A 15206-nucleotide genomic window follows, 5' to 3' on the forward strand; every position below is an offset into this window, starting at 1 on the left:
GAAGGAAAGACAGTATACTTGTAAGAAAGTATTTTGCCATATTTTACTTTCCATGAAATATGGACTTTTGAAACACAAACAAACCTAATACTTATTGTTTTCATTTCTGTACTCAGCAGTCAGTGATGAGAGGTTTATAGTTAGCATCTGGATACTATTATTGTGCACAACCATCTATCTGATTATGTCAGTATTTCTAAGGTCCACAAATGCCATTAATAATTATATATTCAATTCTTCCAGATTCACAGGATCATCATGTAGCCCACAAGCCACAAACTCTATACAAGGTTTCTGTCAATTTACAGATAACGTACACCCATGTAAGAAACACGTGGGCACTCTCTCTCTACTCTAAATGGGCATACTGTGATAATCACCCCCAAAGACTTACTGATCACTCAACACGATTCCTTATTCCACAACTGAGAGAAATGCAAATAAACCAACAGAAGAAATGTAGCTTTAATTGGGCCATGTCTACACTACCACTTATGTCAGCAAATTTATGATGTTCAGGAGTGTGAAAAAAACCACACCCAGGAGCAACGTAAATTATGCCGGCATAAGTGGTAGTGTGCATAGTGCTATGTCGGTAGGAGAGGCCCACAGACATAGCTACCGCTGCTCCTTGGGGCTGGTTTAATTATGTCAACGGGAGAGCTTTCCTGTCAGAATAGAGTGGCTATACGAGAGATCTTACGGCAACACAGCTGCATCAGTACAGCTGTGCCGCTGTAAGCTCTGTAGTGTAAACAAAGCCGCAGAAATGCAACACATTGATATAGAGGAAAGAACTGAAGTGTGGAATACCAAAAAAATGGTTAAGTACATATGCTTGAATGTGGTTTAAATGGTGTATAAACTGACCCAGCTGCCTAATGCTGTTATGCAACCACAGGACATACAAACCAGTTGTGGGGTCTGACTCATTATTTGGAGGGACTGTGAATTTGAAAGCAGTCCATACCTCAAGCATGACCTCATGGAGAGCGGTGAACAGGCCCTGAAAAGAATCCCATCTAGTCCTTAGCCCAAGTGGATATAGGAGGACTTCAAAGCAATGTTTCAAGGTAGAGAATAATCAACTCTTTAAGAAGTACGTGGGCTCTTCTCCCCCACTCATGCAAGATAGCATAAAGGCTTAAACCAACATCTTTGCCAAAGAAAAACAAACAGGCTAAACAGCCTGAACATATTTATTGATTTAAATTGCGTTTGACATTCACCACCAATACTAAAAATACTACCCATTGCCAAAGTCTACTACCCATTGCCAAAGTCTTATACAGGGCTTAAATAGTAAACTTGTAACCAAAGGAATTCTCCTTCCCTTTTGTCTTCACCCTAGATTATCTATATTGCACCAGACTAATTATGTCATTTCAACAAATGAAATTATGTTCCCTTTCAGAATGAGCTTTGTTTCAACCCATTCAGCAATCCAATGGTTATGCCATTAATAGAGCTTTGCTTTCATCCACAACTAAAGCAGTTGTTCCTTGCTTTGAAAACAGAGTTATCTTTTAGACTAAAAAAGAAATTGAAAGATGTTTGAGTGAGGAAATAGCTATGTCCTGATCCTGCCAGTGAATAACTTAATACAAGTAGTCCTACTGAGCTGAACCACCCCCCTCATGGCCCACCCCAACTACTCATGTACATAAGCATTGAGGCCCTAGTTTGTAGTTTTGTGCATTACCACCAATTCAGTTCCTGGTACATTTTAGGATGGACTACTAATAGCAGGGGGCAATAAAAAAGTTGGGCTTGTGCCCTTTTTGCTTCTTTAAGGAAAGGCTGAAAGATTTGTTCAGGATTATTTTGGAGGATTTCCTTTCAAAGGGATTTTTTTCCCCTTGGACTTGTTTTTTTACATCAGAAATTCAGGTCCCATCTAGCCTAAAGAAACTAGAGAATTAATGAAGTGACTTAATCATAGGAGCCAAGGTAGAGAAAGCTGAGCAATGGAAAGGAGAAGTGGGCTTCACTCATACTGTGTATTACAGTGGAGCACAAATTCTACTAGAGTTAAGGTTAAGATCAGCTTTCTTTTTGCCCAGACTGCCTTAACATTTGGTGTGCCCAATGAGGGTCTGAGGTTTGGTTAGTGATCCAAATTTGGAGCCATCTGACTAAGTGGTTCCTAAGATACAGCCTCCTGAAAGAAACAGCTTTTCCTGAAGTTGACATGTTTTTGTAACTGTTTTTGCTCACAGGAAGAGACCACACCCGGACTGAGATAATCACATCAGGGTCTCAAATGCTCAAGTTATCCCAAGAGAGGGCATGCCACCCACTATTTCTTTGGGGGAAGCCAAAATTCATTATTAACTGAAGAGTTCGGTTCTCCAGTTAGGCAATTGCCAAGCAGTTCCAAGGCTCACGCACCAATAGATCACACTGTTCTGGACACCACACCTCAGGAAAGTTGCAGATAAATTGGAGAAAATCCTGAGGAAAGCAACAAAAATGATTAAAGGTCTAGAAAACATGATCTACAAGAGTTTGTTTAGTCTAGATAAGACTGAGGAGGAACATGTTAACAGTCTTCAAGGATGTAAAAGGTTGTTATAAAGAGGGTGATAAATTGTCCTCCTTATAAACTGAGGACGAAACAAGAAATAATGGGCTTAAATTGCAGCAAAAGAGATTTAGGTTAGACATAAGGAAAAACTTCCTAGAGGTAAGGCTGTTAAGCACTGGAACAAATTACCTAGTAATCTCCATCACTGGAGATTTTTAAAAACAGGGTAGACAAACATCTGTCAGGGATGGTCTAAATAATACTTAATCCTGCCTCAGTTCGTGGGACTGGACTAGATGACCTATCAAAGTCCCTTCCATCCTACATTTCTACGATTCTATGCTTAAAGTTACCATAACCACCACGTAATAAAAACTGCCAACTTCTTGGGACGTACATAGACCAGACCTGAGATTTCTCTCACCAGCTGTTGGAAACCACATTCTCCAAATATTTCAAAGCAAGACCACTTTTACCATTCCACTGTAACAAAGGATGGGGGGAGGAGGGGAGAAGGAAGGGAGGGCACTTGGAATCACATAGCAACTGTGTGGGCCTACTAGAGAGAACAGTGGACTGGAACTCAGAAAACCTAGCTCTATTTCCAGCTGTGCCACTAGCTCACTGAATGACTTTGGCCAAGTCAGTTCACCTCTCTATCCCTTATTCTCTTTGTACAGATGGAGAAATTAATGATGTTTCTCTTCTTGAAATCTACTGATGAAAAAGGCTCTGTAAGAGCTAGGTATTACTTTACCACAGGAGTGTCTGAACTGCACACGTACATGATAATTACTACTGCCTCAGTGACCACCACCTTGTACCAACACCATTTTTCTGTCTGCTCAAAGAACTATAAAATTAAAATGGCAAAAAAAACTTCATTAACCTACTTTGGGATTTCCTCCGAGACCTCTTTCCCATCAACTTCCCAAAAACTCAGTTCAACTCCAGATTTGGTCACTCAGGATTTTTTATTTGGCATACAGCAAAGCTCCAATAAATTAATCAGACTCAAGTGTGGGGGTGGGTATAGATGTACCACACATTCAATGTACATAATCATGAATCAGTTTATACACATGCTTACACTTAATACATTGTATCACACACTTTACAGTTGGTCTACCAGTTTTTGTAGCCAATTCTCATCTAGATCATGAGCTGTTCACATGCTGCATTAAATGCTAAACCACAGCTGCAAGTTATCACACATTTACTATCCTACTATTTCTTTTCAACTAGCTACATCTTTTACATATTGACAAGGCTCCTGTAAATTAATGCTTTGCTCATTGTTTCATGCCCTTGCTCACAATAGACCTACAGTCTAGAGGTAAGGTTGCCCAGCAATAGTTCATGCCCTTCCAGAACTGCACCATTCAAACTTGTGAAAACCAAGAAACACAGGGTTAAAGTACACACCCACACAACCTTAACTCTGCCCTCTCTGAGAGCTCCAAAACACCCATACTTTCACTCTGCATTTTCACTGTAAAGGAAAGACGCAACCTGAACCTACCCTACCCTCCACCACTTAGGCCAGGTGTACACTAGGAAATTGGTATGTATAACTATGTTACTCAGGGGTGTTAAAAATTCACATCCCTGAGCAATGTAGTTAAACCGATCTAACTTCCAATATAGACAGCACAAGGTTGATGAGAGAATTCTCCGTCGACGTAGCTACTGCCTCTTGGGGATGTGGAGTACCTGTGCTGATGGGAGAAGCCCTCCCATCCGTGTAGGTAGAATCTTTGCTGCAGCATTTTAACTGTAGACCTGCCCCTAGTCTACTTTCATGACAAAATACCACGTTTGGGAAATTTAACAACTCTTCACACTATCTCACAGGATACCATCTAAACCTATACTTTCTCTTACCCATTACTAAACCCGGAGACTTCTCTCATATCCTACGTCATTACTGATCTAATTATGGTGGTAAAAACAGCTCCCCCATTCCACCCCCATACCTTGATACTGAGACAACCTGTACAATTTTGCAATAGCTTGTCAAGATACACATGCTCCCTTTCCTTTACTCAGACACGTACTGGGCACAAACCCTGATCTCTTCATATCATAATCACAGCTCTGGCTCTTCAAGCTAATCCCCATCTCTTCAATGAACAAACAAATCTCTTAGCTACCTGTTCCACCCACTGCCTCCACCATCCAATAAGCACCAGTTCACACCCTGAATGCAGCTGCAGTACATGCAGATAATTCACAGTGCTTATTGCCTGCTCTAGGGGGGCAGAGGTAACATTACAAGGACATGTTCCTCAATTCTGTATTTCCCGGTTTTCATAAATTTGAGTTTTGCTGTACTTCATGTTCTGGAAGGGCATGAATTATCACCAAGCAACCTTAACTGTGGATTAATTATGTTTATTTCTTTGCCATTTAATACCTGCTTAACTTCAGTGACTAACAGTTCACAGAAAGGACATCTATGACTCAACATCTTCTCCCTTCACTTAAGGTGCAAGAATTAACAATATTTATCTTCCAAGGCCCTTCAGAAGTCCTCCCGCAAAACCTGGGAAGATCAAAGTTGTCATTCCTTGTATTTCTAAAGGTTAAAAAAAAACAAGCAGAGGGGAACAAATAGACCCACATCTTTCAGGCCTTTTTCATCTCTAAAGCAGTAAAGAGGCAGAAGCCTATTATATATATTTATTTGCAGGTCACTTACAACAAGGTAATATTCATCTCTCAACATGCCACTCTAAAGAAGCCCTCCTCCACAGGAAGGAAAATAGAGAAAATACAGAAATTGTGCTTTCAGAGGGAAATCGGAGGTTAGCAATTGTACAAAATATAAAATTGCCTTCTACACTTTACATTACTAGGTTTTGATGACTTACCCTTCTACTAAGTACTGACTGCTGTCTCACTGCTAAAAATCACACTTACCCCTGTATTATATAAGAAGGTGAGAAAGAAATTCAGCTATACTCTCTCACAGAGACAGTATCAGGAGGAAGCCTCAAGAATTGCAAAGATATATCTAGTCTCCCATTCTGATTTTAATCCCACAATCACCATGCAAACCCTAAGATACCAAATGACAAGCTGTTACAAGTGGAAGAATTGTTCTATTACCACCAACAGATACAGGATGAAAATGACCCAGTTTTTGTAATTTTCACATGCCACTCTTGATGGGATAGCAGGAACCACTGAGTGAAACATTCAAGTATTAAGGCACTTGTGCTTATCAACTGTAAGGTATGTCTACACAGTAGCTGGGAGCTTGCTCCTTAGTGCAGGTAGACAGATGTTAGCTCTGCTTCAGCCAGTATGCTAAAAATAGCAATTTGACTACAGTGGCATAGATGGCAGCACGGGCTAGCCACATGAGTATTTACCCACAGGGTCGTTCAGGTTTGTGCTCAACTGACTAGCCTGAGTCGCTGTGGCCATGCTGCCATTTTTAGCATGCTAGCACACTCCCAGCTTCTGTATAAACATACCCTTAGGATGATGTAAGCACTTAAAGTCAATAGGTATTTTAAGCCAAGCTACTAAAAACTATAGAAAAAAATAATACATAGAAATGCTACTTAGCAATAATCATAATTAAAAGCTACAACATTTATAAAATTTAGTGTTTCCACTCCACAAAGGACATAATTTATCAGAAGCTGTTAGAAGTTATTTTAATTAGAATCAAATTTGTTTTGTCATGGCATTTTTCTCTGCCAGTTATCTTCAAAGCTAGCAGTATGGTTTTGCTTTGTTATTACAGTAAGGGAGTGATATATCTATATCTATATTTCACACACAGCATACAACTCAACCAGTCAGTGTAAATATCGTATTCAATGTACAGTAAAAATAACATGAATATGCCTCCATTAAATTACAGAAGAGATAAATTTTGGCTTTAAAACAAAGGCCTAATTCATAATTCATAAGTACCCAAAGTGAGACAGTTGGGAGAGTGGGAAAATATTGCATTTTTCAATTAATCTAGACAATTGTATGATTTTCTGGGAATTGTAGCAGTATTAAACCACATGCTTACAAATTCACATATTTCAGGGCTCAATCCTGCAGCCACTTACTACCAAGAATGTAGTCTTTACAGGATAGCAAGCTTAGATCCAAGCTCAATAGTATAATCATTCCATAAATATGTTACTCAATTACTTCACTGACAAAACAGGGTTATGGCTATGCCAATATGCATTGCCATGGTATTATGTCAACCAAACCCATAAAAAAAAAACCTCTCTCAAGGCATGTAGAATAGCTGTAAATCAATATATTCTGTATTTCTCAGATGAGATTTAAAACAGTTTTTAAGTGTAAAAACTAATGTGTGTTCCCAGAAAACAAATTTTAAAAGTTTTGATACGTACTTTTTGAGTCTATAAAAATTGAGGGTTTAATTCTTTGTTTTGCTGGATAAAATCTCTCACTGATTCTGGAAAGTTGAAAGTATTTGTTTTGTTTTAAAAACATGACAGCCAATAAACCAAGACTTTCACTGAAAGAACTTTTACATTTGGGATAGAAGTTCCTGAAATGAGGAATCTCACTCTTAAAATACAGGGATTTCACCCTTAATATGTAGTATAATGGTCCCAATCCTGCAAATGGACCAAAGGCAGAATTACACAGCTGGGGGTCATATGAGGTTGCAATTAAATTCAAAGAGAGCTGAGGGGTAGTGTCCACAACCTCAATGTATTCTCAGCTCTGCGTACTGCTGCCAGGTGGGAGACAGGCGGTTCTTGAAAACAAGAAAATTCAAGTTATTTGTCTGTGTCAGCCAGTATCTTTGAATCTATTCAGTATTTTAGAACTGCTGGTGAATTGTTGAAAGTAAGACAAAATCTTGACTCTCAGACGGATTTGGCTATGGAAATGGACACAGCAGAGCAAATGGACCATTTAAACACACTTAGAGATTTGTTAAGAAAAAACACACCTACAACTTTTGTGGAAATTAATTTCAAGAACAAAAGGCAAAACAAAGAAACACCACTGTTCCTTCGGATACAAACCGATCCATGGTGTCAGTGCCCTAAACTTTTACATCAATTTCCCCAACCCGCCCCCATCCTGAACAAACAAAAGCAACTGAATTGCACAACTACCTGCCAAGTGCTAAACAAAGTAAATGGAACTCCTTAAGTGTGTCAACAAACCTCACAATGGTCAACTGTGACCTTACCCTCCACAATTCAAAAAAAATTACTTTAAGAGTCTACTGAATTGCTCAGCACCCATATAAAGAAAAGATTAAATAAATATTCAACAAGCAACCTGGGAGGTGGGTGGATATTGTTTAACTAGAACTATAAACTTTGGCCTCTAACATAATATTGCTGCTGTGCAAGCATAAAGAACCTATCATTTTAGGCAACATTGCAGCTAGTGTTACCATCCCTCCAGGTTTGTCCTGGAATCTCCAAGAATTAAGATTGTGTCATGTGATGAAACCTCCAGGAATATGTCCAACCAAAACTGGCAACCCTAATTGCAACAGGTTTTTTACTCTCAGGCATTTGTATAAATTACTTATTCTATGTTATTATTTCAACAGCATTTTAATAGTTCTTCAAAGTCATATACACTCAATGTGCAATAACAGAAAAAATAATTCTCCTTTCCTGCTCACCACCAAACACGGTGTACAACATCGGAGCAGCAAGAATGTGTTTTGGGCTCTACGCTTGATCAATGAAATACAGTTTCTGCTATAAGGTTTATAACCAAAATTATTCTTTAATATTATATGCCTCATTTTCTGCCCATCCAGCAGTTCATATGACCTATGTTAATGAAAAAAGCATGCACCACGAATAGTAAAGCAACACCATTATTTCAGACGATAGCTAAGTTTTAAAGTTTTAATAGATGGAAACTAATCGGTAAGTATCACTAATGTCTGGCTAACACAAACTACACTCTGGAACTTAATCCACAGCTCACAATCGTAATAGTTTGTCCATTAATTTTGGCCCCACTACTCCAAATAATTATGCAAGATTGGGGCCTTGGATTAACAACCACACATACAAGAGATACCAACATACAAAGGAGAATGCAAATATATTCCATGACAACATCACCTAAGCAGTTTATCAGTTTTTTAATTTTTTTTTTTAAATCTTAATCTTCTTTAAAATGTTATATCCACATACAGTGTATATATAACATTTGACTGTATACTACATACAACTTTGAACATAATCAGTAAGAAAATACCAACCAGACTTTAGCTGCTTTAATACTAAGGGGTCACTCTTGTTTCAAAAACCTTTTTAATTCTTAATCTAATATTTTTAAAAAATATTTTAGTAACTGCCTAAACCTTTTACACAATGAGATAAAAATGAAATATTAATTAAAATACAGGGATTTCACCCTTAATATGTAGTATAATGGTCCCAATCCTGCAAATGGACCAAAGGCAGAATTACACAGCTGGGGGTCATATGAGGTTGCAATTAAATGAAATATTAATTTCATTTTACTAAGTCTGGCTAAAGATTTTGGTATGTTTCCCTATATCAAGTTTAGCTCTTAGATTATTATAAATTCCTTATAAAAGAAATAACACTTCTGTTGCTCTACTATATCAGATTTTGAAGATAGTAAAGTTCTTTGAGAAAGAAATTCTATTAAAACTTTAAATTAACATGTTAATCAAGGGCCTAATCCTGCAATCCTAACACAGTTAGCCTTTGCTCATCCAGAGAGTCCCAATTTGTAGAGACTACTGCCATGTAAAGTTTGCAAGATCATTCCTTAAATCTGTAATATATTTTACAAAGTCTTGACCTTTTAAAATACAAGGACCTTATATTTAAGTTGTTTTAATTGTCCCTATTTAAAAACATGTTCTGTGAGATAAAATTTTAAATTTCAGAGCTTTAGGCATACAAGGCTGATCCATCTCTAGGAATTTTAGTCTAATGTATTGTATTTAACATAAAATAAAATTATAAACTGGTGTAATGGATATCACCTCAGGTAATATAATTATAATATTGCTATTAAAGCTAGATGAAAGCCAGTAATTTTTTTTTTCAAAATTTAAAAAGTCTAACTGCTACTATTTAACAACATTAAGCAGCATCTATTTATAATGAACAAATTGTAAAATTGATCAGTTCCTTATTGAACTGCAAAAATCCAAGATTGAAGAATGTGCTGTATATGAAATAGCTAGACTTCTGTGAACTTCAGGCACTGCCAGAATGTTTTAGCCCAGAGTGTGACAGGCACATACCAAGTTGAAGGGCCATGTCCCATTACATCTTAAAAAAGAAGAAGGATGGAAAGAAGCAGCAGCATACAGAAACAGCATACTAAGGGACAGGAATTGTTAAAAATGCTTCTGCCTGCACCATTGCAAAGAAAAAAATTAGACACCCACCATGTGTCATTTCATGTATGATGGGGGGGATTATATACCAGAGAAAATTTCCATCTGTAGCTATTTCCTTTCAAAATCCATCTTGCTCTTTTTTCTTTGCTGTTCTCATTTTCCCTGCATTTCTCTTTAACTTGCTCCGCCTCATCTCCTTTCCCTGTGCTTCCGTAGAATACATAGGGAGGGAATGCAGACATCACAAAACCCATTTGGAGGAGGGCTGCTTTTAAAAAGATTGTGGGCCACAGTTTGGCCAGCCCTGTAATATAGCACATCACACAATCCAACCTGAATATTAACTTAAACTGTCTTGGATCTGGCCACTGTTCATAGATTGAAAACTGTGTGAAGGACTCATAAAACAAAAGAAAATATCATTTTGACTGATATGTTGTAGAGGTGTCAGTGGGGTACTTCAGATATTGGTAGCAGACCCAAATTGAGTCAACATCTTTATTAATAATCAGGAAGAAAGGATGAATAGTAACATTGTTTTAAATTCTTATGAGTCGGCGAGTATGAATACAAATACAAAGGAAACTTGAGTGGAATTAGAATGAGCTTTAACTTGAAAATGGCAGGCTAATACATGGGGAGGGGAGCAGGAATCAGTCAAAGGAATGTACTCAGAAAGCAGTAATGCTGCTAAAAACTTTGGGGTGGTAGTCAGCAGCTAAGTGGATGTGTCTTTGGCTGCACGACAGAGGCATCTCATCATGGGCTAGAGAGAAAGTCTGTATGGCAGGGGTACACCCTCACCTTGTGTACTACATATACGTTTGAATCCTTTGGTACAAGAAAGATGTCAGTATTCTGAAGAGAATTCAGAGAACAGAAGTAATTAAGGGGCTTTAAGTGTGTATAGGTTTACTAAAACTGGGACATTCAAAACTAGACTAAGAAAATACAGGAAATACACAGTAAGGAACAATCCTGCACTGACAGGATGGACACGGTGATTTAACAGGACTTTTCAGCCACAAGTGTCTTGATTACGATGCATAAACATAAAATCTTAAACTTCCATATTTTGTAGCTGATGTTGTCAGAACATGGTATTTTTATCCTAACCTTTAAAAAGAGTCTGACTGAGCAGGCTTCTAATTGATGGAGTTCTGATCAGTACAATACATCAGCACATCCTATGCTTAGCACTAGAAAGTGAAGGCATTAGCTACTGAAATACTCAGTTTATGAAATAAATTAATCCCATGTCTTTCTCCAGATGCGGTTCTTCAACTCACCCAGGCTTTACCTATTGTTAGAATCCTACACTCTCTTCTACTCACTAGAAATTCTAAGGTACTGACAACTTTTTGTGGTCTCCGTTAAATACCAAAAGGGTTTCATGTCACATTCTAAGACATGAAATATAATGGGAGCCTAGGACACACAAGTGACCACACTTCTATGTAAATATACAAGCTTGTGAAAGCAAGGCTCTTGAAGTAGAAAGATATATATATGAGAGAGAGAGAACATTGATATGACACTGTCAAGTCAGTGTCATTTCATATTGCCATAGCCAAATCAGTCTAATGTCTATTGTATGATGCATACATAAAGGTATTTTCTGCCTTAGCATAATACTTTAGCCAGCCTTGTAATATCAACTGTAAGGAAAACAAGTGCTGCACATCTTGTATTCCTCTTTTCTTTTCCCCAGTGAAGACCTTTACACATAATACATCAGTGTTTACCTTTGCTAGCAATTTCTGTAAGCATATATGAAATTATTATACACCTCCAAGTCAGTCACATAGAACACAAGCTGCGCATGTCAGCAGAACTTCCATCTTCACCTTATCATCTTTCTTGATTAAAAGAAAATTACAAGGTTCAAATCTTCTAACAAAGAGGAAGAAATGTATTCAGGAGAACAGAATAACACCTTTCTCTTACAATTAAAATTTTACACTTCAGCTGCAATGACAACTGTATTTCATATTCTCATGAATACATATACTTTCAATCATAACAATGTTCTAGTTCAAATTTTCAATCAACAAACTAAGGTCCCAATAGGATAGGGCCCAAACATCTTTTCAAACTCATGCACCCAAGGAGGGGGGGGGCGCGGAGGGGAAGGGGCGGCAGAGGACAAGGGGAGATGAAACAAGAATCTTCTGTACTGTTCTCATAGGTAATGCTTCACATGAAGAAACCAGCCCAAAATGTGATTTCCATCCTACAGTAGAGATGCATGCAGCACGTTTACTATAATACTATCTGACCATACACTAAACACAGCAATTGCATTCCACATATATCATGCCTTGTCTAACATGGTCAGAACCTCTTTTATTCTGTATGCTGTATTTCATCATCTTTGCTTGACTGAACCTCATTCTGTGCATGTGCTGCCACCTAAATATTCACCTCTCTCTCCCTGGTTGGGTTCCCCCACCTGCACCCCCCTTCTGGTGTTGCTTTGTTTTTTAAACTGGGCAATCCCCACATGTTTTCATTGTGGTGTTATTGTAAACTTACATCAGTTATCCTAACAACAGCAAAAATCTATACACTCCTCTGAAATGTGAACTCTTCCACGGTCCCATCGTTTTGACTACCTCTTCTGCAAAATCAAACGAACCCACCCCGAGCGGAAGTCACCATTCAAGTGGTTACATGTGGAGGTGGGAGCTTGGCCAGGAAAGTTCTTAGTTTGGCAGAAGATCCCTGACCCGGACCCCTCCTGTTATTTACCAGGTAAACTATGAGGGCTATCATCGCACATAGGAGCAAATAGCAGAACCCAACAGCGCTTCGGAAAGTTGTCCCAACACATACAGGCAACCAGAAGTGTAAGGGGAAAGAAGATTTCAGCCTGATTCGGGGCGCAGCTTGTTTGCTTAGAAAAATCAGACTGCGATGGCCCAATGTGTTTTGGCAGCCCCCTCCCTCTCTTTCGGGGGAAGACTGGGCGTGGGGGCTTAAAGCTGTTAGAACTGGGATTGTTACAACCCAGCCAAATACCCGCCACCACCCCTTCGCATTCCAGAGTTGAGAGTTGCAGCTGGGTTTTTCCACCCTTTCCTGATCGCACTTCTTGGAGACGACCGGGAGGCCAGCCCCACCGCAGGAAACTTCGGGTTGATTTGCTTTTACGTCCCAGATACCCTACTGTGTGTAGAGAACTAGCCCGAACGGAAATAAACTACACTACACCAATGCCCAGAACATAGGGGGATATTCCCCCAGCGCTGGGGCCGGAGAGGAGAAAGTTCCACGAACAAAGGGAGCAGCAACAGCTCCGGCACAAACGCTACCTGGGAAACTGGCTAGAGGAGAGGGAGAGAGTTTACGAGACGTTTAAATGCCCAAGTCGCTTGCTCACTCTCCAAGCACCGCAGCAAGGAGGCGCAGGCCGGTGAAATCCCCTTGGACACGGAGAGCCCCCCAAGTCCTGCCTTCTCGCCGTGCGGAGCTCGGGGGAGCGCGAGCCCCCCCGCGCCCAGGAGGAAGGGAGCTGCTGGAGGCGAACACACCGAGCCGGGCTGGAACGCCCAGTCCCTACGAGCCCCGCAGCTCCGGCGGGAGAACCCCGAGACAATGCCCCCTCCAGGGCGCCGCCGCCAGCTCTGCCCAGGGGAAGCCGCCTTCCCAGCCCGCAGCGGGACGCTGAAGGCAACTATCCGCCCGGGGCGCTTCCTTACCTGAGCTCCAGCTCCCCTCCCGCTGCTCCGATCCCGAAGCAGCGGGACACCACACCCCCTCCCCCGCAGCGCAACAGTGCACCCGTGGCCGGCGCCTCCGCAGCTGGTGGGCGCCGAGGGCTCTTTCCCCAGGGCAACCCCTGCGGGGCCACTTACCTGCCGCGAATTGGGCTCGGGCTGTTCCGAGCTGGGCCGGTGAGGGGCCGGCCAGCAGGACGAACAGCGGCAGCCAGGCGGCGGCTCCGGCTCTCGGCTCCATGGCGAGTTTGGAGAAGTTTGGGGAAGAGAGGCGGGCTGGCCCCGAGCGGCACGTTCCGCAGGCAGGGCTCGCCGGGAACCCCCCACCCAGCTGCAGCCGCCACCGCCTCCTCCTTCGCGGCCCTCGGGCCCGCCCCCGAACCACCCCGAGGGCAGCACCAGCCCGGCGCTTCCACGCTCGGCAGCGGCTGCTCCCAGTAACTCCAGAGTTACTTTGCTGCTGCTCTGCGAGAGGGGAGGGAGGAGCCGCGCGCGCACGTCAAACCCTCTGGTTCCCAGCGCTGGGCAGGGGGAATGTGGGACTCCAGCCCGGAGCCCAGACGCCGCCAGAGCGGGGCCCGCCAGCGCCTCCTGCTGCAGACACGCGGACATGCAGCCTGGCGGGCGGCCACTGGTACACCAGCTGCTGCTTGAGCCGCCGGGGCCCGGGCTCTCTCGTGTAGCAGCCTCCTCTCCCGGACAGCGGGTGCAGTTTCAGCAGGAGAGAGAGATGGGGAACGCTTCTGTCTCGGGCGATCGCGGTTTGTTTTCTTCTCCAGCCAGGGGAACAAAGGGGAAAGAGGCTGGATCACAAACTCGCCCCTACACTGGCAGACCGGAATCATCCTAGCCACGGGTTAGACTTATTCCACACTCTCAGTGATTTGCTTTGGCTGGAGTTCCTCTTATTTTAAAATATAAATATTGTACTGGAGGGAGGAGGGTATTATTTCAATGAAACCCGCAGATGCAAAGCTCGACACATTTTGGAGCCAGTCTGTTATATACAGTTATCATTGGGATGGGGGTGTATATACACACACATTCTCTGGCAACACATGTAGCTTGTAATGCCATTAAGTCTTATTTAACTGCATTGGCATTGAAATAAACCATATACTCAATTATCGCCATATGTACTATATAGGGGCCTGATCCTTTCTTCCACGTGTTGTCCCATTGACTTTAACAAGACTGTGCCAGAGCAGGAATGTGGCTGTTTACAAGACCCAGACCTAATGTATGCTATGCAGTAAAATCCTGATCCTCCTGCACCACTGAATGCCGTGGGAGTTTTGCCACTAACTTGAATGGGCACAGGATTAGGCCCCTTAAAAATACTTGAAATAATAGGTAAAGGCATCAGAGTTCACATTTATTTACACCAGATGACATTTCCCCCCAATTTTTAAATGTGAACTTGCTTACTGAAGAGTGTTTTCCTCGTTGCATAGTAAGTTATAATTAGGGATGTTACGAAATGATTGCAACAAAACCTGAAACCACTGAAAACAGACAGGTTTTGTTACAGGCCCGAAATTCAGCCCAGGTTCATCAAAAGGTTTACTATGGTTCAAAACCCTTTCCAGCCAACTTGTGCCAGTTG

The 15206-nt window shown here is 41.3% G+C and overlaps 1 protein-coding gene across 21 annotated transcripts in view; it reads right to left on the reverse strand.

The window, feature by feature from the left end:
* Window positions 1-14124, reverse strand: part of PTPRK (protein tyrosine phosphatase receptor type K) — a 569400-nt gene extending 555276 nt beyond the window's left edge. For 19 of the 21 annotated variants that reach the window (XM_065588559.1, XM_065588557.1, XM_005280229.5 and 16 more), the window contains exon 1: window positions 13739-14118. In XM_065588559.1, the coding sequence (XP_065444631.1) occupies window positions 13739-13841 (103 nt within the window). In that variant the 5' untranslated portion in view covers window positions 13842-14118. Of the gene's footprint in view, window positions 1-13582; window positions 13621-13738 lie in introns of those variants that run through there. The other 2 variants (XM_065588556.1, XM_065588560.1) reach the window with 2 other exon arrangements.
* Between the last annotated feature and the right edge of the window lie 1082 nt (window positions 14125-15206).

The sequence above is a fragment of the Chrysemys picta genome, chromosome 3, assembly GCF_011386835.1.
Source record: "Chrysemys picta bellii isolate R12L10 chromosome 3, ASM1138683v2, whole genome shotgun sequence".
Taxonomy (NCBI): Eukaryota; Metazoa; Chordata; order Testudines; family Emydidae; genus Chrysemys; species Chrysemys picta.